General features: G+C 34.1%; 2 protein-coding genes across 3 annotated transcripts in view; one reads left to right on the top strand and one right to left on the bottom strand.

The window, feature by feature from the left end:
* LOC101741291 (uncharacterized) overlaps positions 1-932 on the bottom strand; it is a 6,516-nt gene extending 5,584 nt beyond the window's left edge. The window contains exon 1 of one of the 2 annotated variants that reach the window (XM_062670598.1): positions 823-932. The gene's annotated coding sequence lies outside the window, so the exon portion shown is untranslated. Of the gene's footprint in view, positions 1-657 lie in introns of both variants that reach the window. The other variant, XM_004924799.5, reaches the window with a different exon arrangement.
* On the top strand, positions 500-23,203 carry LOC101741800 (nucleosome-remodeling factor subunit NURF301). Its single transcript, XM_004924801.5, has 18 exons — positions 500-2,286; positions 3,377-3,659; positions 4,408-4,877; positions 5,227-5,454; positions 5,539-5,711; positions 5,957-6,154; positions 7,360-7,603; positions 7,678-9,449; positions 9,532-9,760; positions 10,264-11,345; positions 11,615-11,729; positions 11,814-11,932; positions 15,674-15,869; positions 19,048-19,562; positions 19,813-19,985; positions 20,191-20,358; positions 21,284-21,564; positions 22,593-23,203. The coding sequence occupies exons 1-18, from the start codon at positions 1,272-1,274 to the stop codon at positions 22,796-22,798; spliced, it is 7,467 nt and encodes a 2,488-aa protein (XP_004924858.2). The 5' UTR covers positions 500-1,271; the 3' UTR covers positions 22,799-23,203.

Raw genomic sequence — 23,203 nt, 5'->3', positions numbered from 1 at the left:
ACATCAGATCCCTATTCTGGCATACCTATATTGTGCATCATAGGGATCGAACGTTACACACTACTACCAGGCATGCAAATACAAGTCGGTTGATTTGCACGACAAAGTCAATACGCTGTCTCAGAAATATTCAAATAAGTAAACAGTAATTGTTTTTTCGTTTGATTCAAAATTCAAGCAACCTATTTTATTATTTAAAACAGATCGACACATTAAAATAATACAATGACATATCCTTCTTTACTATACTTTTTTTTTACTAAAATGTCGAATTCTTCTTGTGGCATCTTATGTGGAAACCCTTTTAAGCCCCTAGGGTTAAAGTGAATCTGGCATCAGCAACGAATGGAATTGTTTCTCAAACTTAAACTAAGTTTCTGTTTGATTTTTGGTCGAATTCTGACATTTTATTATTATATTTATGTATTGTGTTATTACGTATACATTACGTCCTACAAGCTATGCTTGACATGCCTAGAATCCTGAAGTAAAGCATTCGTAATGTTGGTATAATGAAAATCAATGTTTATCATAGACAAACTACATGAAACTTCCGGCTAAATTATTCTTTAAGCGTCTAACACGTCTGTTTGAAAAGAAATTATGAATATTAATAACTATCATAAATAATTAAATTTTAACAAAAATTGTACTTACATAGAAATATGGTGATTGAATATTAAAAAATATAATAAGACACATTAGTGATTGTTCCGTGGAAGTAGAAAATGGCCGCGTACCAAGTGATTTAGTTATATTTTGAAGTTGCTGTTATTAGCGAGTATTATTTGTATGAATGAAAGTAGATTTTTATTGACTTACAAGTAATTAAAGTTTTATCGGTGTCTAAATCATTATCTTATATGTTAGGAGATGTCAAGAATTTCATTTTACAACAAATTACGAAAACGATATGGCGTCTCGTTAATCGACCAATAGGAAGTCGGTGTTTAGCGTTTTAGAATTGCATGTATTAGTTCTAGCCCTCGCGTCATTGCGTTTTCGATGTGTTGGGCAAATTTGTACATCTCTAATTGATTTTCATTAAGTGAATGAGTTGACATTTCATTTTATTGTGAAAAACTTTGTAAACAGTAACCAATTACGGACATATAGTGATACATTTCATGAAGCATCATAAACGCCTCCGAACATGACAACGTTGGGCTTTGGATAAACTGAAATGCATTATTACCGTGATTGTGTTTTTGTAAACAAAACTATGTTTTCACGGTGCACGTGCTGGAAAGTGTACAATTGACAGCTCAATTATGTCAGGAAGGGGGGCAAAAAAACGCGGGAGGCCCCCAAAATCTAGTAGTTTTGAAAAAAATAGAAAATTCCAATTTCATTTATTGAAAAAACCAAAATATTTGCAACAAAATGCTGTGAACACTTCTATGATAAACACTCCGTCGGCGTCTAGAGCTTCTTCACCTCAAGGTAGTGATATTAGCAGAAGAAGTACGAGAAAGCGAAAAGATCGTAAAACACATAAAAGTAAAAGAGGCGGAATATCCAATTCTTACTCGAAACGGGGTTATAATCCACAGGCAGCCGATTACCATGAATCTGAATATCATTACGGTTCTGACTTTGGTGATGAGTATAGTGACAAATCCGAGCTCGAAGAAGAGCGCGGTAGTGAAAGTTCAGAAGGAAGCGAAGATGGTGCGGCGACCGATAGTGATTTTTCTGTGAGCAGCTTTAGTACAACGAGTGGAACACCGCGAAAAACTAATACTATAACAAACAGACCTCCCAGTCCTGATCCATTGTGGTTGCAACAAGGAAGACAAATTCCACCCTTAGATTTACCACCTTCATCAGATGATCTAATTATACCCCAAAATTTAGTCTTTCAAGTTGTAAGTGTATATGAAGTTTTGCGACATTTCAGACACTTAGTAAGACTGTCTCCTTTTCGCTTAGAAGATCTTTGTGCTGCTATAAGCTGTGAAGATCAAAGTAACTTGCTGATTGAAGTACATATGATGCTACTTAAAGCATTGCTACGTGAAGAAGACGCTCAACAGACTCATTTTGGACCTTTAGATCACAAAGACAGTGTAAACATTACATTGTTCTTATTAGATGTCATGACATGGCCAGAAGTTCTTAGAATTTATGTGGAAAGTGATAAAGTTTTTGATCAAAATGTGATTAAAATTTTAAACAGTTGTGAATATCCATTTACTTCAGTAGAAAATCGTTTAACAGTTCTTCAGTTTCTGTGCAATCAATTTTTAATAACCAATCCTGTCCGTGATGATCTGTTAAGTGAAGGTAATTTTTTTGGTTTTCAAATTTAAGACTTTTTATTTTATTTTTTATTGCGTAGTTGGGTGGACGAGCTCACAGCCCACCTGTTGTTAAGTGTAGCCCATAGACATCTACAACATAAAGGCCGGCACCCACCTTGAGATATGAGTTCTTAGGTCTCATAGGTATAGTTATGAATGTAAGAATAGTTTCGGTTTAAACATTTAATATTGTTGTAAAAATGTTTGTAAAAAAAATTAAATAATTATGGGGATTGGTCATTGCTACTTATGTATACGAGAAATAAAAGAATTAATTTAAATTTTACCATGTACTTTAACATTGATATTTTTTGTCATACTTACAAAAACAAAATTGGCCCTTTCTTACTCCATAGAGAAATGGAAATAAACATACTTTTTAATATATATACAGTCAAAACCGTTTACTGCGACATCGTTTAATACAACATACCGGTTATAATAACCAAGAACAAAGGTCCCGGCTGAATGCCATATGACCGCCTTATTAAAAATATTGCTTTATACGATATTGGTAATAACGACATACCTCATAAAACAACCACATTTAACTAATATTTCGGAGAATTAGATCTGTTAGAACGACCGGCTGAACTGTTTTGTAAACAATTTGAATAGGTATCCACATTTGTCTTCAATGGCTTTTAAAATCAGGAAAGAAAACAATAGGATTTAGTTTAGTGTAGGGTCTTTTCTAATTCTTAGAAACAAAACACGTGCATGCGATAGTCAAAGCCCGCTTCTTCATATCTCTTCAGTTAGTTTGTTACTTATCTATACACAAGACGCACCAAAACTTTGTAGAGTTATTCGTGACATTTTCAAAATGTCGCAAAGAAAAAGAAAACAAATTAATATTGAAGAAAAATCGCGTATTATGTAAATATATTTTTCCAATAATTCCCTATCGATTTGTTTGTACTTGCACGATACACATTAAACATCACCGGTTGTTACGACTATCGGTTTTTACGACTGAATATGAGCAGTCCCTTCGATGTCGTTATAACAGATTTTGACTGTATATACATTATTATTACATTAATCTCATGTGAGCACTTACTTTTTTACAGTTCCAATACATTATGATGATCACTGTAGAGTGTGTCATCGCTTGGGTGACCTTCTGTGCTGTGAAACCTGCCCTGCTGTATATCATTTAGAGTGTGTGGATCCTCCTTTACTTGATGTACCTTCTGAAGACTGGCAGTGTGCTTTGTGTAAGCAGCATAAGACTGTTGGTGTAACTGATTGTCTTCCTGATGCTGAGAAGCAAGGTCTATTATGCCGTCATGAACATTTGGGATTTGATAGACAGGGCAGAAAATACTGGTTCATTGCAAGGAGAATATTCGTGTAAGCAAAATAAACAGAAAAGACTTTTACTTTTTGTATTGTATTGTCCACTCCCAACTGTCTATAATTGCATTAACATTTCATTTATCAAATTATATAAAAATGGGAACATTTAGTAGAATAGATTCTATAATTCTTCTTCTAATTTTGGATATGACATGTTATTGTATATTAATATAAATAAATAAGAATTTCACATTTTATAATTCCGAGTTGCGATTTTTTCATCTGTTATTAGTACTGGAAATAAATAAAAAGTCGAATTTTTCATGAAAACAAATTTTGGCCAGTAATCTAGGTACCTGTTCTATAATAGTGACAAGTCATTAAACTCTTGACTTAAAAAGTGGTTGCTAGATAAAATGTATAACTTATTCATATACGAAACTGACAATCAATGGGAACCAGTAATCACCTTAGATGCAATATCAACAATGAAAACATTATAGAAAGCATTTGGCTCTTGATAATGTTACTTTTTATTTATTCTTTTTTCCACATCATATATAAATTACAGTTGAAAGTTCTCTAAGATACTTTGTTCAGCTAAAACTATGTTTATCATCAATTGTACAATTGTATTATTTTTGCATTTATTTATCTATTCTTAGTCTTGGAACTCTTGAGAATAGAAAATGAAATTCTACTAGGAAAACTTTATTCCAACTAATAACCACTGTTACAAAAAAACTTCACTAACAATGGGGGCGTGTAGAGGTTTTTAATAATTGCATTAAACTTTTTCCAGTGAGTCTGAGAATGGTCAAGTATGGTACTACAGTACTCCTCAACAGTTTGAAGAATTGTTGAATGTTCTCGACTCGGAAGAAATGGAAACACCATTAGTTCGTGAACTATTAGAAATGAGGCAAGAAATTTTAAGGCAAATGGACATAACAGAGAGTCTAACTAACCAAATGAAAGGAAATCGGAAATCATACTTAGAAGCTGAAAAAACAAATGTCATCAAACAAAAAAAAAATAGGTCTGAACACAAGCACCAAGACAATAATCCACAATTAAAAGTGGATGGAAAAATTGATAACCTACCCACAATGGATAGTGATGTGTTAAATGAAGTGACTATTATGAGTGAGGATTCTCAAGATAATAATGATATAGAACAGGAAGAGTCAACAGATGAGGATGATGACAAAAAGAGTATTAACCAGTTAATATGTAAATCTAAAAATATAATTAAAAAAAAATCAGAAGAAGGTAAAAGAAATCAGACATGAATATATACAGGGTGTGAGTGAACTAAAAATGATTCTGGCAGGTTTTCATAAAAATTCTCCTGAAGTTTTATATTCTATTTATTTTGCCATATTGCTTATGAGATAGATTAATGAAGTGATTATTTAAAAAGACAATTAACGAGTCAATTGCCTAACAATGAAGCATTTACATTATGTTATTCTGTTTGGCTTGCTTGTATTGTTTTCATTATGATGAATTTCTGGTGTATAGTTCATATTTGGGACAGTCTCCCTTACACCCTGTATAAATTTATATTGATAAATTTGATGATTTTTCTATAATTAAAAACTTAAAATGTATTTTTCAGTTTCTGAACGATTAACAAGGCAGAAATCTAATCAAATGTCAAATGGAACATATTTATTCAAATTAGGAAATGAAAATAATTTTAAGACCTACATTAACCAGTATGCAAGCAATTCTCTGGCTTTAAATAAACCTCAAAGAAACGAGGAAAGGGACAAAAAACGCTATATGTCACATAAGTTTTCTCTATCTTCTACTCAAGAGTTCAAATGGGTTGGTCTTCTGAATGGTATGTACTAAAAAAAAATTCATTCTAACTGGCTTTAAAAAAAAATTTATGTCCCATTTTAATACAAACATTTTTTCATTGTAGCAACAAAACCATTCTTGGTTGCAACTTTGAGACAGACTCTGCTGCAGTTAGAATCTAATATTGTGCTACAGTTTATGCATCCAAATTGGTCTTTATTGAGAAAACCATGGGTACAAGCAGTCCAACTTTGTCAAGCACCACGTGACTTCTCAAGGGCATTGTGTGTGCTACAGGTAAAATTTAGATATTTCAACTTGCAAAAAAAAAAAAAATCATTCATTGCAAAATAAATAATCATATGCCACAGTTGTAATTTAACCAGTATCACATAAGGTCCACCAATGTTCATAGTTCAAACTGGTATAGTTAAATATGTATAGTAATTTCATTCATTAATGGCACTTTTAATATGATTAATGGCATAGAAAAATAGTCTTAAATTTGTGATGTAATATTTATTAATTTCTTGTAATTACAGGCTTGCATTAAAAATGTTGTATGGGTACCGGCATGGCATGAACAGCTGGGTCATGTTAGGCTTATACGCACGACTGCTGCTGAGCGTGAAGAACGAAAAAAACTAGATAAAAGAGAGAAAAAAGAGAGAGATGAAGAAGAAGAGCGTTATCGCACCGCCTACAATTTCGTAAAATATTCTCTTGGTCTTCGTCATCAGGTATTTAATGAAATATTTATTTTCGAGAATTCTATATATCTATAGATATATAGGCGAGATGCCGCTTATCTATTTCAACTGATTTCTTTTATTTTTAATAATGTCTTATTATTTAGTGGTAATATTAACTCTAAACTCATGAGCTTGTTTGAGAATATTTAATGTATAATATTTTATACATCAATGGCACTATTAAGCTAATGGAAGCTACTAAAAATTAAAAAAAGTGGAAAGCTTGACTGAAATAGAAATATTGTCCTTTCAATATTGCCATAAACTGACAATGCAATACTAATAACATTACCACGCAACTCAAATTATCTTACTTTTCAGCAGAAATAAAACATCGGAACATCTCCAAAATCTTATGCTATAATAGCATCATATGTCTGATAAAATTTTCAGACATATTTAAATTTAAGTATCTTGTCTCCTGAATTTAAGCAAATATGACTGCGATATTGTTACTAAACGAAATCTATAATGCATAATGATATGTAAAACTTTCACACGTTTTTCTATTTATATAACGAGTGAACGAGAGGTGTCAGTCAAGTGGTGACCAAAGCCCATAGACATCAACGATTTAAATTCCGCCACCCACCTTGAGACATGATTTCTAAGTCCCCATTTTTACAGTACAACGCCACCCTTCAAACCGAAACGTATTACTGCTTTATAGCAGAATTAGGCAGGGTACCTACCCGTACGGACTCGCAAGACACCCTAGCGCCAGTCAGCACCACCAGGAAGTAAACGTAGTAATATTGGTCATACGATTTGAGTCCGGACACTGAAAATATCGTTTTCATTAAACTCTGTTGGCACGTGAACAATAACTTCGATCGTGAGCTAGTACATCTATCTAAGTAAATATATTTTATTTTAATTAACACCATACCTATCTAAGTAAATATATTTTATTTTAATTAACACCATTTCTTATCTTTTATGGATAATAATGTTACGGAAAATGCTTATAATAATATTACGGAATCTTGCGTTAACTTAATTCAAGAACTGTCAGAATTATAGTTTGTTTGTTAGGTTCAAACACTTTATATTCCGAAGTTATTTACATGGAATTTTTTTGGTTGATTAAATTATTCTGATAGAAAACCATATAAAATTTTTGGCTATATACCTATTGCGAGACACTATACTACAATCATGTTAAACACAACATTATTAAAAATTGTCTGTAGGTTTGGAAGCAGAAAGGAGAAGAATACAGGATTCATGGTCAGTGGGGTTGGTTATGGAATTCTGCAACTAGAAAATACAAAAAGCATAATTTTACTATCAAACCAACACTAAGCAATGGTCCAACCAAAATAGCAGTAAGAGTGAGAGAAGGCAATGTGACTAAAATTTTAGCCGTTGAACCTAAAACATATGAATACTTAATTTCCAACGGAAATAATGAAAACAAAGATGTAACGGAAAAATGTAAGTGGTTTTTTTTTTCGAAACTGTATTTTCCTGCAGGTATGATAAATTCTTAATTTTATTGCTTTTTTCAGTACCACCATCTATGCGTAACCTTGTGATTCAAAAAGAAGACGATACCACTTTTGAAGAGATAGATGTTGAAAAAGCATTAAGCTCTTCCATAAGAAGATATTATCCTAAAATTGCTAAAAAATCTCGATTAGACGACTTCTTAGCACGACGAACTTATCTTAAATTTATGGAAGAAAAGAAATTAGCCAATTTATTGCAAAATGTTAAAAAAGAGAATACTAATGAAAAAAATGAAGATGACAAAAATATTGATATCGAAAATGAAGAGCCAGAACATGACATTTCTACTATTTGTGACTCAAGTCAATTTGTAAAACCAAACACAAAAAATGTTGATGTTCTTAGAGAAAAGTATCAAGAACTATCACAAATAACAAAACACTACAAATGCTATTCTCAAACTTGTAATAAAATTGAAAATTTATCAAATTTTAACATTAATGCAAAGGTCGATTGTTACTCGCCTTTATGTATACTGAAGTTTAAACTTATAAACGAACTTGTAAAACTTTTAAAAAGTGATGTAATAAATTCTTCCAATATTTTTGAAAATTCTAAAGATTCTTCAAAATTCTCGATATTGGAACAATATCTCCTTGGTAAAAGCTCATCACAGCATAATTCTAATGATAAAATCTTAACAGATTTACTATCTGCTGTAGCATGTGCTCAGGAATATGATAACAAAAATAGCGACAGTTTTGTCAAGAGAAAGTTAAGTAATAATGATTCTGATGTTAAGACAGAAAAAACGGATGTTTTTGAAGATATCATTAAAACTGAGAGTACCTTAGAAGAGTGTGCAGTGCCGGCTGTCGGAAATGAAATGGATATTGATATTACATCTTGCAACAACGAAAATGAGATGGAAGTTGGACCATTAAAAGAGCTGACTGATAGTGAGCAACATAATGTTTCTGATACCGATAAGACGCGCCCTCCAATTCCGAAACTAAAAATATCTAGAGGAAAATCATCCAAATCGTCTAATACTACAAAAAATGAGACTAAAGATTCTTCATATAATTGTTCTTTAGCACAAATAAAAAGAGAAGAAAAAGCGAAGTATCGTGCATCTGTCAATAGAAGATTTGGTGGAGTAAAGACTTTTAAAAGAGAAGAGAAAAGCTTAAAGTCCGAAAAAAAAGAGGGTGAAGTTGTCAGGATATATTCAGCCGAGTCTCCAAAGGGCAAAATTTATTTGAAAAGGGTGCAGACCACTGCTGTTGAAAAGAAAAAGAAACGAACTCCAGTAAAATACCCTTTGTGCTCTACATTTCACACTCGCAGTAAATCAAAAACAATAATGGTGTTACCTCATCATGAGTTAAGGAAACTATGCAGGCAGGCGGGGCATAGTAGTATATCTGGTTTCAGTCACAATGCAAAACCTAATCAAGGTGTTTGGCCTTATCCTTGCCCTAGACCATTATTTAAAACATGCTGGTTGTATAGGACGGTGAATTTGCAATGGCTCGCCAGTGCTGCTTTACAATTACGTATTATGTGGGCGTGTTTAAGATGGGATGATATGGCTGCTAAGCCAGCTACTGCAGACGGTAAACACCAATTAACCACCGATACAGAAATAGTTTCTTTAGAATTGCTAAAACATCGTCATATGGGACAATTTTCTGAACACACTCAATATCTGCGAAGACGTGTCGTGATACCTCTGGAATTGCCCAAGACTGTACGAGAAGTAACATCTATTCGTAGCGGCTTAAGAAAAAGAAAACGCGCAGAATCTCCTCAAAATACTGAACCACAGGTGGATATTATGTTTGTGAAGTATAAAATTTACCTTTCATAATAATTTCGTTTTTAAATATATTTTTTTTATTCAATAACAGGTCTCTGAGGAGTGGGTGGATGAGGACAAATTGGAATTATGGGAAGTCCGTCAATATGGTGAAAAAAGCGATCGCGGAACTCCTGTAACGCGCACATCAACTGGCAAGCTGCCTCACAGAAACATTGCACCTCTACCAAATGCGTCTGATCTCAAAGATAAAATGGAGCAACAACTACGTGAACAGCGAGCTGCACATCAGCAGAAAAGAGCCTTAGAGATGTCCCAAGGTAAAGTATACTGTATTACAGTGTAGGTAGTGCTTTATTAATGTACTGTCAAATAATAATAGAAGCCATTAATTTGCAGTTTTTAGATTATTTTTAATTTGTTATAACCAATAAGAAAAGTGTAATGAGTAAGTAAATTGACTGGTATCATTTTAATGAAGTAGACTTATAAAGAATATATAAACTAAATGTCAATAAATACTTTAAATCTGAACAATAATAGCTTTTAAGACTAGTATAATGTTTTCTATACAATAGTCATGTCAGACTGCTATTATGTAATATGCTTTGTTTGTGTTGTGTCTCGAGGAGGGGACAGCCTTCACTTTGATGTCTTAGGTACCTCTAGCATCAAATAAAAAAAAAACTTCATGATATTGCAAGAACAACTTTCACACACCAATTTTTATTGATTGTTTTGGATTGTTTAGTAGTAGAAATATCATTTATTTTTGAAGCCAACCAACTAATTCATAAACTTTATGTGGTTTTCTTATTTACAGAAAAAGTAAAGTCTACTCCAAACCAAACAACTGGAAAAAGTACTCTTACTTCTTTATTGTCAACAAATGCTACAACACCTACTGGACAAAAAACCGTTATAGGCACTAGAAGAATAATTATGACAAAAGGAGCTGATGGTTCTACACGAGTTATTAGTCAATCCATTTCGAGTAAAGCAGGACTGGATGGAAATAAATCAGCCACACCACCACCTAAAGATGGACCACAAAAAGTTCAAATTATTCGGGCTCCAGATGGTAAAATTACCGTAAAAGGATTGCTTCCGGGACAACAACTGATACAAATGGCAGATGGTAAATTACATGTTGTCACGGCTGGACAACAAGGCATCACAGGTCAGTTAGTGGCAGCTTCTCCTCCAATAAAGAATACGGAAATAACACAGAGTAAGTCGGAAAATAAAGTATCCAGTACGACAAAGAATTCCAACGAAGAGACGCGATCGACGTCTACGCCTCGCATTGCACCTTCGTCAACTCCGCAGCTAGTCGTTCAGGGCGGGCGCCAGCTAGTCGTCCAACCGTCGCAGCAGATGGTCGTGCAGTCACCTCAACAGGTGGTAGTTCAGTCTCCGCAACAGATGGTCGTCCAAGCGGGAATCCGCCCTAACATCCAGCCGCGTGTACAGCCTCTCAACACTGTGGTAGTACAGGGACAGCTAATGCAGCGAGCTGTTGCGCCCCGGACGCCAGTAGCGTCGCGCCCTCGTCCGGTCTCCACGCAACAAATAGTCGTCAACAATCCTGCTTTGGTTCAACAAATAGCTGCCGGCAAAATACAGCTAGCTACTGTCAACGGACAGCAGGTTCTGATTCGTCCGACTGGCAACAATCAAGCTCAAATAGTTGCACACATTGGTCAAAGTCCAGCGCCGCGCCAGCCGCCGCCCGTAGTCGCTCCGGCGCCGATTCCTGTGGCGGCGCCAGTTTCGATTCCGGTCCCTGCGCCTCAACCCGTACCTGCACCTACACCACAACCTCTCACCGAAGATGAAATAGTTGAAAAACGACTATTGGTTGGTCAGCCACCCGGGACTGTTATAAAAACTGTCACTGCTCAAGTAAGATTTCATTAAATTTTTATTTTGTTATAAACAAAGGGAATCGCACTGTGCTGGCAGGCAATAAGCCAAAAAATAAATTTACAATTGTTGTTAACAAAAATGATTGAAGTGAAACAGTTAGTGTGTTTAGTAAACTAAAAAGATACTGTTATATAGAAAAATTCTCAATTTTTTTCTTAAATTTAGACAGTCTTTCATATGAATATAAAAAATATAGAGAAATATAATTTGTTATTAACACGATGATATAAACTTTTTATCTACAGGTCATGCAGACGAGTAGCGGACCTAGCATCGTTCTGCAAGGTCTTCACGGCTATAATTTGAATCCCCAACAGCTCGCCCTCGTTCAGCATCAAGTGAAACAGCAACTCTTGAAAGGTTAACAAAATGAAGCTTTAGTAAATCGTAAATTACTTGAAATTTAAACCATTTGTCTATAAAGTTAAATAATGAATGTTTCAGCCCAAGAGTCAACGGGTAAGCAAGGAATGCTGGGTCCTCGCAAGATGTATCTGGCGGTGCAGCCGGCCAACAGCGCGCCGCCGCCGCTAGCACCCGTCGCCCATCCGCTCGCGCCGCAGGTAATATACTACTACTAAATGAATGGATGTGTTATCACACAATGCAAATTTGGACCTATTCAGAACACGAATTATTTGGACAAATAATTCTAACTAAAAACGAAAATTTTAATTAAATCTGCAATTTATTAAAGTACTTCAGGTACTGTATTATATAATTTTACTATGAATGTACATGTCTGCCTGTATATTGTTAAACCAAACGTTAAGTACCAAAGAAAGGCAAAGACATTGTTAATTTGTACCCATAATAAATTACAATACCCTTTACTTTTTTGTTCAATAACTATAATGCTATTTATTAATCTGGTCCTGATAAATTTACAATTAAAGATTGCATATTAATTCATATTCAAATTTATTTTTTGGGAATATGATATCGAATTTTCGTTAAAAAATGTGAGCTCTGTTAAATAAATATGTTGAAATTAAGTATGGCGAGGAATTAATACTAAACTAAATGCTACATAAAAATACATTGTCTTACTATGAAAATAAGAACAAACACAGGTTTTAAAACTGAAAAATGAAAATTTAACAACACCAAGATGTTGATTACCAAAGACTAAAATTGTATATAGTATAAAAAAAAACATACTGAATATTTAGAATAGAGAATTTTTCTCGTATTTTAATTCTCGACTGTAACTTCATATAAATCGTAAAATTACACAATTTAATCTAATAGTGTGCTGTAAATGTATCTTAATTTATTAATAAATTTATCATAGTTATTGCTAGTTCCTTATAAATTTAGTTTTAGCCATTTTTAATAAATAATATCAATTATACTACCTATTATATTCGATATGTAAAAAAGCAAACCATATAGATAAAAAGTTAGTTCTAAATGTTACAAAAATCGCTATATAAAGATTTCCTAAATATGTTTGTTATTCTTACAATCCCTGTTTAACATCTTCTGTAAGTGGTAGTGTTGCAATCCAATACATACACTACTGTCCAAAAGTTTGCAAGCAGCCAGGTAAAATCTAGTAAAATACAAAAATGCCGTCAATTTGTTTTTGTTTTGAAATTAAATAAACAAAAACTATTAAAAACAATATAAGAATAAAAAAAAAAACAATATGAATATCACTTAGACTTTAGCGTCATCAAAGCGTTCTTTCCCCTCGAGCACCCAAGTTTTGCCACAAACGTTTCGAGTTTGTTGGTGATCGATTTTTTACCCTTCTGTCGGGCTTATCCCAGATCAAGATGGCCATTTCATGATTTTAAATTGCTTTTCTTGTTCAAAAAGTTGTGACAAAGTTTGGTGTTGCCACCTAACCATACCATTACCCCCACCGTGTTTAATAGTAGGTATTGTAAATGCTATTATTGTAAATATTTGACTGGCGTACAAACACAAAATTATTGGAAAAATTTTAAATTTGTTAAATATTTTTGCTCCTTTGCCTATTCTAGTCTATTTTTCTTATGTCGAATAGTTAAAATTGTTTTTTTAGCAGCGTCACATTCTCTTAGTCTCGCTGACAGTAGACGTCTTCTAACCATTGTTATTGAAATTAGGGTTTTCCGCGCTTGTGAATAATTCACAGCACAGTATTAGGGGTGCAGTTAAGCATCGATTCCACTTAGAGAGAACTCTAATGAAGTCATCCTCTTAATTTGTTGTGGATTTGGGCCTATCAGATCTTTTCTGTCTTAATTTTCTCCCAGTTTCATGGTTTCTAGCAAGTGTGTAGTGGACATATTTACAATAAATTCCAATTCTTTGGGCGATTTGACGTTCACCAAATCCTTCCTCACATAGTGTACAAATGGCGCTTCGCTGTTCTAGTCTAATTTGCTTGCGTCTTACCAGCCAGAAGAAAAAGTACGGTCAAAGCAGTAGTCGTAATATTGTGAATACCGACAATATGAATATCATATCCTTCGCGTGCCAATGGTAAAGTGCGACTAAATAAATAAAGTCCTAAAAGTTAAAACTAGCAAAAATATTTAATAATACCACACCATTGCATAAAAGAAAGCAGTCGACGGATTAATTCATAAAACACAAGTTTCGTTAAAATCAAGGAATTTGAGAAATCTATAACATGACATGATCCTATTGTTTTTGTGTGAACAACCTACTACATAGTGTCGGCGATGTTCTTTTTTGTATAAAAACAGGTGTGCTTCTAAACTTTTGGACGGTAGTGTAGTTTGTCTAGATTTAATATAAACTTAAAGTATGAGCTAGCTGACTGATTTTGTTGTTTTATAAAAAACTGCAGAAAATAGAATCACCCAAAGGTAAATTAAAATCAGCATTTTAATTTGTTTTTACAAGAACTCTGGCAACATCTTGCTTATGTTGTACAAATTAAAACTTAATTACTTTGTGGAAATATAAGGATAAGACATCCCCTCAAAATTCACAACAAAATTAGTAGTTTTTTTAAATTGTGAAATTTATATACTTTATTGACGAAATATTGTTAAAAACAAAAATCCGGAGTTAAAAATGCATTCCATTATAAATAAATTCAATACCAGTCAACTACCCTACTTTTTATAATTTCGAAACGACATTACAAAGTACCTACCGATATCAAATTGAGCAAGACCATCGATAATCATGTATACAGCATGCCTGGATGTCCTTTACGTTCGAAAACACAGTTACTATTTTAAATTGTAGGTTTTATTGACGTAGCATTAACGATAGTTTTGCTTCAAATTTTATTACAATTTCCATGTTTCCATGTGTTGACACGGCTTTAAATTCGGATGGCTTATTTGTTTTTTTTTAAACTGCCTAGATAACTTTGAACGGATCAGAATTTCTTCTACGTTCACATGCAATACAAGTTGCAAACTAAATCCAATATTAACAATAGTTTCTTCAGTACTGAAAATAATTAACATGCTGTTCATGTTATTATTTTACATATTAAATATAGTGTTAAATCCATATTCTACTATTTGTTCATAGATTTACTGATGGCCTCGTTTTCTTCACGTATTACGAATTAATAAAAAGTAAAATAATATATGTATCTAAAATGTAATTAAATTGTTCTGCCATTATACTTTACAAAGTCGTTCTATTTTTTACCTAAAACGAGAGATCATCGGTAAAACTTCTCGTAAGTAGCTGTAAAGATTACAATATTTATTCAATTTCTGTCAAATCATGATGTCTTTAAGAGTCTTGAAAATTTAATACACAGTCATATGAAACAGCTGTGTTGTAAAAGCCCACCGAAAATGTTCCTGAAGACGTATGAATCATCAGATTTTAAATAGTCAAATAATAAAAATATGGAAGTTTTTTTTCTGTAAATCTTATGTCCATAAGCGGGCTGATGATTCAATGAAAATATTCGTATCGAGAATTGCTCATACACCACTTTTCATGTTTTAACATTTAAGAACAAGTATTGAATTAATTTAATGAACACATTTTAATAAAGCATTGAAACATATAAGTCACTGTCTTTTATTTGATAGAAACCTTTTATTATTTTTTTACTTTTTTAGTTTTCATTTTATGTGCAAACGTTTTGTGGGGGTGTATGGGCAATTCATTAACATTTATCTAATGAAAATTCTTACACAAAATCAGATTAAATTCAATATCAATTGTTAAATTTAAGTTATGTTTGTTAAATATATTCCCACAAACGTGAGACAATGTATTTTTATTTATTTCGTATTGCTGTTAAATTATTTTTAATTCTTTTAGTGTAACGCATAAAAATCATTAGACTGGTGTAATTCTACTTTTAGGAAAATAATGATCCAAAACGACAGGCGCTTTTGAATGGCGAAGACAATGTAGCCGATGCTGCCGTTCACAAAGAAGCGACTCCATTTAAACAGGAAGATATTAAAGAGAATAGCACTAAAACTGACTTAGTTAATGCTAACCAAGATCGTTTGCAAAGTAACAAATTCGTCCTCACACCTGACTACATTCAACAAAGTAAGTTCAAATATTTCTAACTTAACTTCGTGAAATGAGTGTATTTAATAAACAGCTATTTAATCGACAATTAAATTTCCTATAAAAATTCCGTGATTTTCGTGTCAACTGATAATTTTAATAGTCCTACAAATATTAAACATGAATATAGTTAATCAACGAAAATACGTCAACAAACGGCGTCAACATTCATTGAAGTGCTTGACTTATTTATCTATCAACGGTCGCGTTGCGAGAAAGCGTCAAATAATTCTTTACTCAGTGCTCACGAGGAATTTAAAGGCTTATATTAAAGGACTTTCATGCCTCGATTTAACTTATACCTCCTATAAATATTTTAAACTATTTAACTAAGCGTTTTCAGTTGCACAGCACTCTTAGCACGCGAAGAAAAAGCTATAATAAAGCTATATTATAATTATTATAATGGGCCGCTAGACGTAACCATAGCGAGATTCAGGAAACCTACCTTATCTATAATATTCTATTATATAATATTCTATAGGAAACCTACTTTATCTATTGAGTGTTGATGAAATTTTATTTGGTGCAAACTGAAGACCCCGTTGTTATCTTATAAGGAAAGAGTCAATTTGGGATTCAATGAGATTTGCAGTTTCGAGCTTATTCAACAAAGCCGTAAGCTCTGTTCAAATTTTTATTACATCTGTGACATCCGTCATTGGTGATATTAGAAAAATTTGTAGTTTTACTATTTGCATCAGTCCGTCCGCAAGTTAATCAGGATTTTTCTGATTAAACGAAATGTGTTTCAACTACATGTGTAGTAATGCTTGCCTGGCGGACATAATAATATATTTCAAACAATTTCACTGAATTACCAAATTTTAATATATATATCGACGCTTGAAAGGCAAACGTGACTAAGCGACAATAACTGCTTTGTACATAAATGATAGGCAATAACCATATTCGATGCGCAAAAAAAAATTATTTCTAGATCTATTAAAATCATTTCAATCCTACAGCTAGATTCGTTATAGAATTTTTTATCAGGTATTTGTCAGGTATATGTTAAATTAATTTCAACTTTATATTAGTCTACTGTAAATTTCACGCACTGTCGCTTAGTCACGTTTGCCTTTCAAGCGTCGATATATATATTCAGTCCCAACTCAATTGGATAAAAAACGCGCCAGCGATAAACCACGTAGCAACAACAACAACGCTCAAACCGCCAACCTATAAAGATCATATTTTAATAGGATGATGACATTAATAACTTCTGCCATATTTTTTTTTACCCATAAAATGTTGTTAAAATGGGGGGACACAACTATTTTATTGATTTGAGTGGATATGACTAAGGGGTAAATTTTTTACCTTGAAGTAACTTTAAATTTCAAGTCATGTCCCAATTGAGAATCTGACCTCATGTCTCAAGCTGAGTTACGGCATTCACATCGTTATATCTATGGGCTCCGGTAATTAACTCCAGCTGGAACGTGGAGTTGTTCACCCGATCATTCAAGATAATTGAATACCTCTTGATCCAAATAAACAAGGTCAATGTTATGTCATTCCATATTGTATAATAATATGATTTTAAAGTTGATATAGCTGAAGTCAAACTTTTTCTATAATCTATTGTATGTGTATATTAATCAAAGAGTGAAATAAATCGTTCGGTTTTGAATTTCGGCTGATAAGAACTTCATTACGGGTGTCGACAGTTCGAGACAAAATGTACAACTACCATAGACCATACACTAATACCCAACGATTAGCTAGGTTGTTATGATCGTTATATACATTATTTTAATTTCTAACAATACAATACACAATGTGTCATTCTGTATGTTTGTGTGCGTGCGTGTATGTATGCTTTGGAGTACATAAGTTTATTATGTTATATTTCCTTTTACACCGTGATTGACATTTTTATATCATGATTGACATCCAGTCTGAGGTCGAGGTATCAATTGTATTTTAATAATAAATCCCACTCGTTGAACGCATGACTGCTTTGTGGAAGAAATAAGTAGGATGATGATACTTAACCACGCTGGTTCACAATACTTCCTATCATCGTTATTTAAGGAACGTATACTAAACCAAACACCCTCTACTGCGGGGGTGGCCAGCTTGATTAGAACCAAGATCTACTGTTTACTGACGAAACACTCTGCGATCTACCAATGGCTTTTCTCGAAATTTAATGAAACAATGTAGTTCAGTATACAAATAAGTAGGCAGTATACATATTTTCTTTTATTAAAAAGATTAAAATAAACTTGAAATTATATAATAAAAGAGAACTATTGTGTAGAACAGAGGATAAATAATGTGACGTAATAATGATCATTAACAAATGATACAAGATGAAGATGAGTGAATTATTTTATTTTATTTTTATTACTTAGATGGGTGGACGAGCTCACAGCCCACCTGGTGTTAAGTGGTTACTGGAGCCCATAGACATCTACAACGTAAATGCGCCACCCATCTTGAGATATAAGTTCTAAGGTCTCAGTATAGTTACAACGGTTGCCCTACCCTTCAGGCCGAAACGCATTACTGTTTCCCGGCAGAAATAGGCAAGGCGGTGGTACCTACCGGCGCGGACTCACAAGAGGTCTACCACCAGTGAATGATGATGATTGGTGATTACGTTGCGCAGTCTGTTCTATGTATTTTGTCTTGCCACGATCGACTGAACTAATAGCCACGATCGACCGGTCGATCGCGTGCTACCGGTTGGCTACCCCTGCTCTAGTGCAAGCGCTTGTAACCTCTATTATAAGTCATCGATAACACTGAGTAAGGCAAACCAAATTATTTTAAATTCGATGTGAGGTCACGTTCCAAATCTAAGTACTCAATAGCTGCCGATATAAATATTAATTAAATTTCCTTAAATCCTAACTCCTTGTGATGGATCGCAGGTGTCCATTCCTGACGTAGTTACATGTCATATCAATCTTATAAAATCGTGTTAAAATGCCTTGTTTTTAAATAGCGGTTCTGGATTTGAGCTGTCCCGGCTCTTGATCTATTTCTTGATTTGCATGTATATATCTGTGAGCTGTAAATCGTAAGTTGATAAGCTTTCATATTAAGTAGATGCAATGGATTACGTGGAGAACTTCAGTGAATACATTGTAAATTACAACAATGCGAGTAATTCATTCACTCATAATATTATTGTAAATTTCAGCTATTAAAAGCGCATTGAAACAAGAAAATCTTAATCCCGAAATCGAAGAAAAACTTCTTCAACTCCAACGGTATCAAGAGAGGCGTATGAAACCGGAAGTACCCGTAGAAAAAGAACCACGTCCGCCGGCTCCGCGGTCGCCGTCGCCGCCTGCACGGCGCCGGGCTACTTCCCGCCACGACGACGACGAAGAGTGGGTGGAAAGTAGCCCGCGGAAACGGACGCGGGCGTCGCGAGCTCTGTCCCCGGCGCCTCCCGAGCCGCCGCGCACCGTGTCCGCGCCTGCACCCGCGCCTGTGCCGGCCCCTGTACTAACGTCTGTACCGACGCCCGTACCCGCCTCCGTACCAGCGGCTGTGCCCGCGCCGGTCTCCACGCACCTCGATGAACGACGCCGGACCGCCACCAACAACTCTCGACTTCAAATGCTTCTGTTTAAGCACAAGGAATTGCTAAAAAAAGACATTATAAAGAAAAGAGGTTTACTCGAAAAAGAACTTGGAATCGAAATACAGGTGATTGTTTCTGCATTCATTAACGCCCTGCTAGTATCTATGGCACAGTGTCATTCGAATGATAGGCAGGCAGCGGCTTGGCTCTGCCCCTGGCATTGCTGAAGTCCATGGGCGACGGTAACCATTCACCATCAGGTGGGCCGTATGCTCGTCTGCCTACAAGGGCAATAAAAAAAAAAAAAAAAAAAATATGGGTTTTGTTCGTTCCTTTATAGTTTGTGTATAATATATGTTCGTGGATAATTTACAGAAAGAACTATCGGCTGAATTGGCGTTGCGTACGCGGGCCGAACGCAACAAACAAGAAGAAGTGCGCGCTAAAAGACGTGCCACTGTTACGCCTTCAACACCTAAGCAGACCAAACGAACTAATAAAAAAGAAAAATTACTTTGTATCTGCCGTACACCTTATGATAATACTAAGTAAGTGACTGGTACTTAATTACACATTACATCACACGAACATTATCACCATAAAAATGGCCTATACAAAAGACAAACTGCTGTCATACCAAAATTATTTCGGTCTCATATAATATAATAATACTGGTGTATAATAATACAGTTCTAACATTTAGGAATATATCAAACAGTTGTGGCTTTGCCTTGAATTGTTTTGTGTTTGTAGGTTTTACGTAGGATGCGAACACTGCAGTAATTGGTTCCACGGTGACTGTGTCGGTGTTACTGAAGAAATGAGTAAAACTATGGAGGAATATGTTTGTCAGGACTGTAGACGTGCTGAAGAAACACAAGAGCTTTACTGTCTCTGTAGACAACCCTACGATAATTCACAGTATGTTTGCTTATTATGTATTCTAAATTCATATTCACAATTTCAATGAGCATTTACAGCATCTACTGTATGCTAACTGGTGACTGAAGCCCATTATGACTAAAATATTAGTGCCACCTTTACACATGAAGATGAAGTATTTCTGTTACATTACAACTCAAAAACATAGGTAAAACTACTCTTACTGCTTAATTCCCCTTTTCTTATTTTTAATTTACAATTTTTAAAGTATTCTAAACGTTTCGAATACTCCAGTGTTTTCATGGTCAGGGGTGACGGAACTCGTAAACTATTAAGTATTCGAAACAACGGAAATAAACTCGTAAATAAAACGTAAAAGTAGTTTAATTATGAATGTGTTGTCTATGATCATACTCTCATAAACTTACATTTGCTAATCAGTGTTGCTAACTTTACAGTTTTTTTTTTTTTTTTTATTGCTTAGATGAGTGGACGAGCTCACAGCCCACCTGGTGTTAAGTGGTTACTGGAGCCCATAGACATCTACAACGTAAATGCGCCACCCACCTTGAGATATAAGCTGTAAGGTCTCAGTATAGTTACAACGGCTGCCCCACCCTTCGAACCGAAACGCATTACTGCTTCACGGCAGAAATAGGCAGGGCGGTGGTACCTACCCGCGCGGACTCACAACAGGTCCTACCACCAGTAATTACGCAAATTATAATTTTGCGGGTTTCACTTTTATTACACGATGTTATTCCTTCACCGTGGAAGTCAGTCGTGAACATTTATTGAGTACGTATTTCATTAGAAAAATTGGTACCCGCCTGCGGGATTCGAACACCGGTGCATCGCTTCAACACGAATGCACCGGACGTCTTATCTTTTAGGCCACGACGAAATCAAATTCTTATCTTAACTTAAAACTTAAGTAACATTGATGTATCTTGTAACCTTTCAGATTTTACATATGTTGTGATCGGTGTCAAGATTGGTTTCATGGCAGATGCGTCGGTATTCTACAGTCCGAAGCCGACAATATCGATGAATATATTTGTCCGAATTGTCAGAAAAACAATTCTGTCAATTTCGCAAACATGAAGGAGTTAACTCACAAGGATTTTGAAAATTTGAAGAGGCTAATAAAACAAATCCAATTACATAAAAGCGCTTGGCCTTTCATGGAACCTGTGGATCCTAGAGAAGCACCAACGTATTATAAAATTATCAAAGAACCAATGGGTCAGTATTTAAAAAAATATAAATAATCTTATCAGTAAGAACAGTTCTCATTTTACTACAGTTAAAATGTTTTCAATTTCATTAAGTATAAGTATTAAATGTACTATAAAATTATTTTTCATGTCCATATAATAAATTTAAATATTAAAACCGTTTTACGTGGAAACTTCAATGCTCTTAAATGAAATTAGAAGATTTATCGTGTGCATCGAAATAACAATTGTATGGGATTACTTCATACACCTAAATTGTGTTTACATAAATAATTCATTACCTATTTAAATAGTTTAATTGATTGTTTACTTTGAATTTTAACCACAAGCATTCATATTGATTACTAAAGACCCGTAACTGCAGCTATTATATATTGCCGTCATCCAGATAAATTCAGTTACAGTCTACATAGCATGAATCTATATTTAGTTAGATAGTTTTTGCCGACGAATATTACACATTTAGGGGTAGATTAAAATTAGCAATTCTTCTTAAATTAGATTGTACTTAAATAGTTCTGTTGTTTCTCTTGATTGATTTCATTATTTCAAACAGTATTATTTTAAAGAATTATTAATTGTTATCGTGTGTGTATCGAAGGCAAAAGTTATCATTTCCAAAACCCCAAGAGTTTGAAAACGTTGATTATAGGCGCAGACGACGCGGCTATTTCCTGTATTATTCGTGTCTTACCTAAATGCCTTGTTTCCCATCTTAAGCACATCTTAAGATCTTACCCAAGAGGGTATAACCATTCTATCCATTTTTGCTGCGAATTTATCATGCATTTCGATTTCAAGAGCAAGAGAACAGTTGTTTCAAAGCACGTGTATCTTCAATCTCATATTTCAATGTGGATAACGGAATTCTCTACAATGTAAGTGGGTTCCAGAAAACCCTGAATATCTGATGAGCTCATCTGCCCATCATAATAAACGATCCGTGAGACCAAGATCCGAACGAGCTTTAAAGCTAGTTCGATAAACAGTGTCAGTTTGAGTATGTCATTCATCCCAAAATATTTTCCTTTACAGATTTGCAAACAGTGGAACGAAAAGTGAATGAACAAACATATAGTATGTTAAGTGAATTTATTGGTGATATGACTAAAATATTTGATAACTGTCGATATTTTAATCCAAAGGATTCTGAATTTTATCGATGTGCCGACGGATTAGAAGCATTTTTTGCACAAAAAATCAAGTATTTTCGTGAAAAACTATTTGAAGCTAATCAATGATAAGAGTGAAATCGTGATGTGACGAAAAATTATTTTAGGGCATAGTGTGCACAAACTGTGCAGACTTGAGGACTGCAAACAAAATTGACTCGCTGTTTCTTAAAATGATCTGCCTGTAAATTGTAAAGAATGTGATGAAATTTACAAAGAATTATAAATAATCACCTGCAAGAGTATGTCAGTTATGTCTATAAATATTTATTGTAATTATTACATGCTTCAATACGTCTTAAAAAACTGACGCTCTTATGGTTTATTATTCTTGTGACAGTAAATATTATTATGTATTGTATAGAGTTGTGAAATATTTTGTTAGCTAATAAGAATTAGCAACTTTAGTTTTCTCAGTAAATAGAATTAGGTAAAGCTATTCTAATATAAGAAATACATTTTTTAAATACAAAA

Source organism: Bombyx mori, chromosome 10 (genome assembly GCF_030269925.1).
Source record: "Bombyx mori chromosome 10, ASM3026992v2".
In the NCBI taxonomy this organism is placed as follows: domain Eukaryota; kingdom Metazoa; phylum Arthropoda; class Insecta; order Lepidoptera; family Bombycidae; genus Bombyx; species Bombyx mori.
This window is presented reverse-complemented; position numbering and strand designations above follow the sequence as displayed.

Coding starts and splice junctions, on each gene's coding strand:
- LOC101741800 (XM_004924801.5), top strand. CDS start 1,272: ATGTCAGGAAGGGGGGCAAAAAAACGCGGGAGGCCCCCAAAATCTAGT. Junction 2,287..3,376: donor TGATGATCTGTTAAGTGAAG/GTAATTTTTTTG, acceptor ACTTTTTTACAG/TTCCAATACATTATGATGAT. Junction 11,346..11,614: donor TAAAAACTGTCACTGCTCAA/GTAAGATTTCAT, acceptor TTTTATCTACAG/GTCATGCAGACGAGTAGCGG.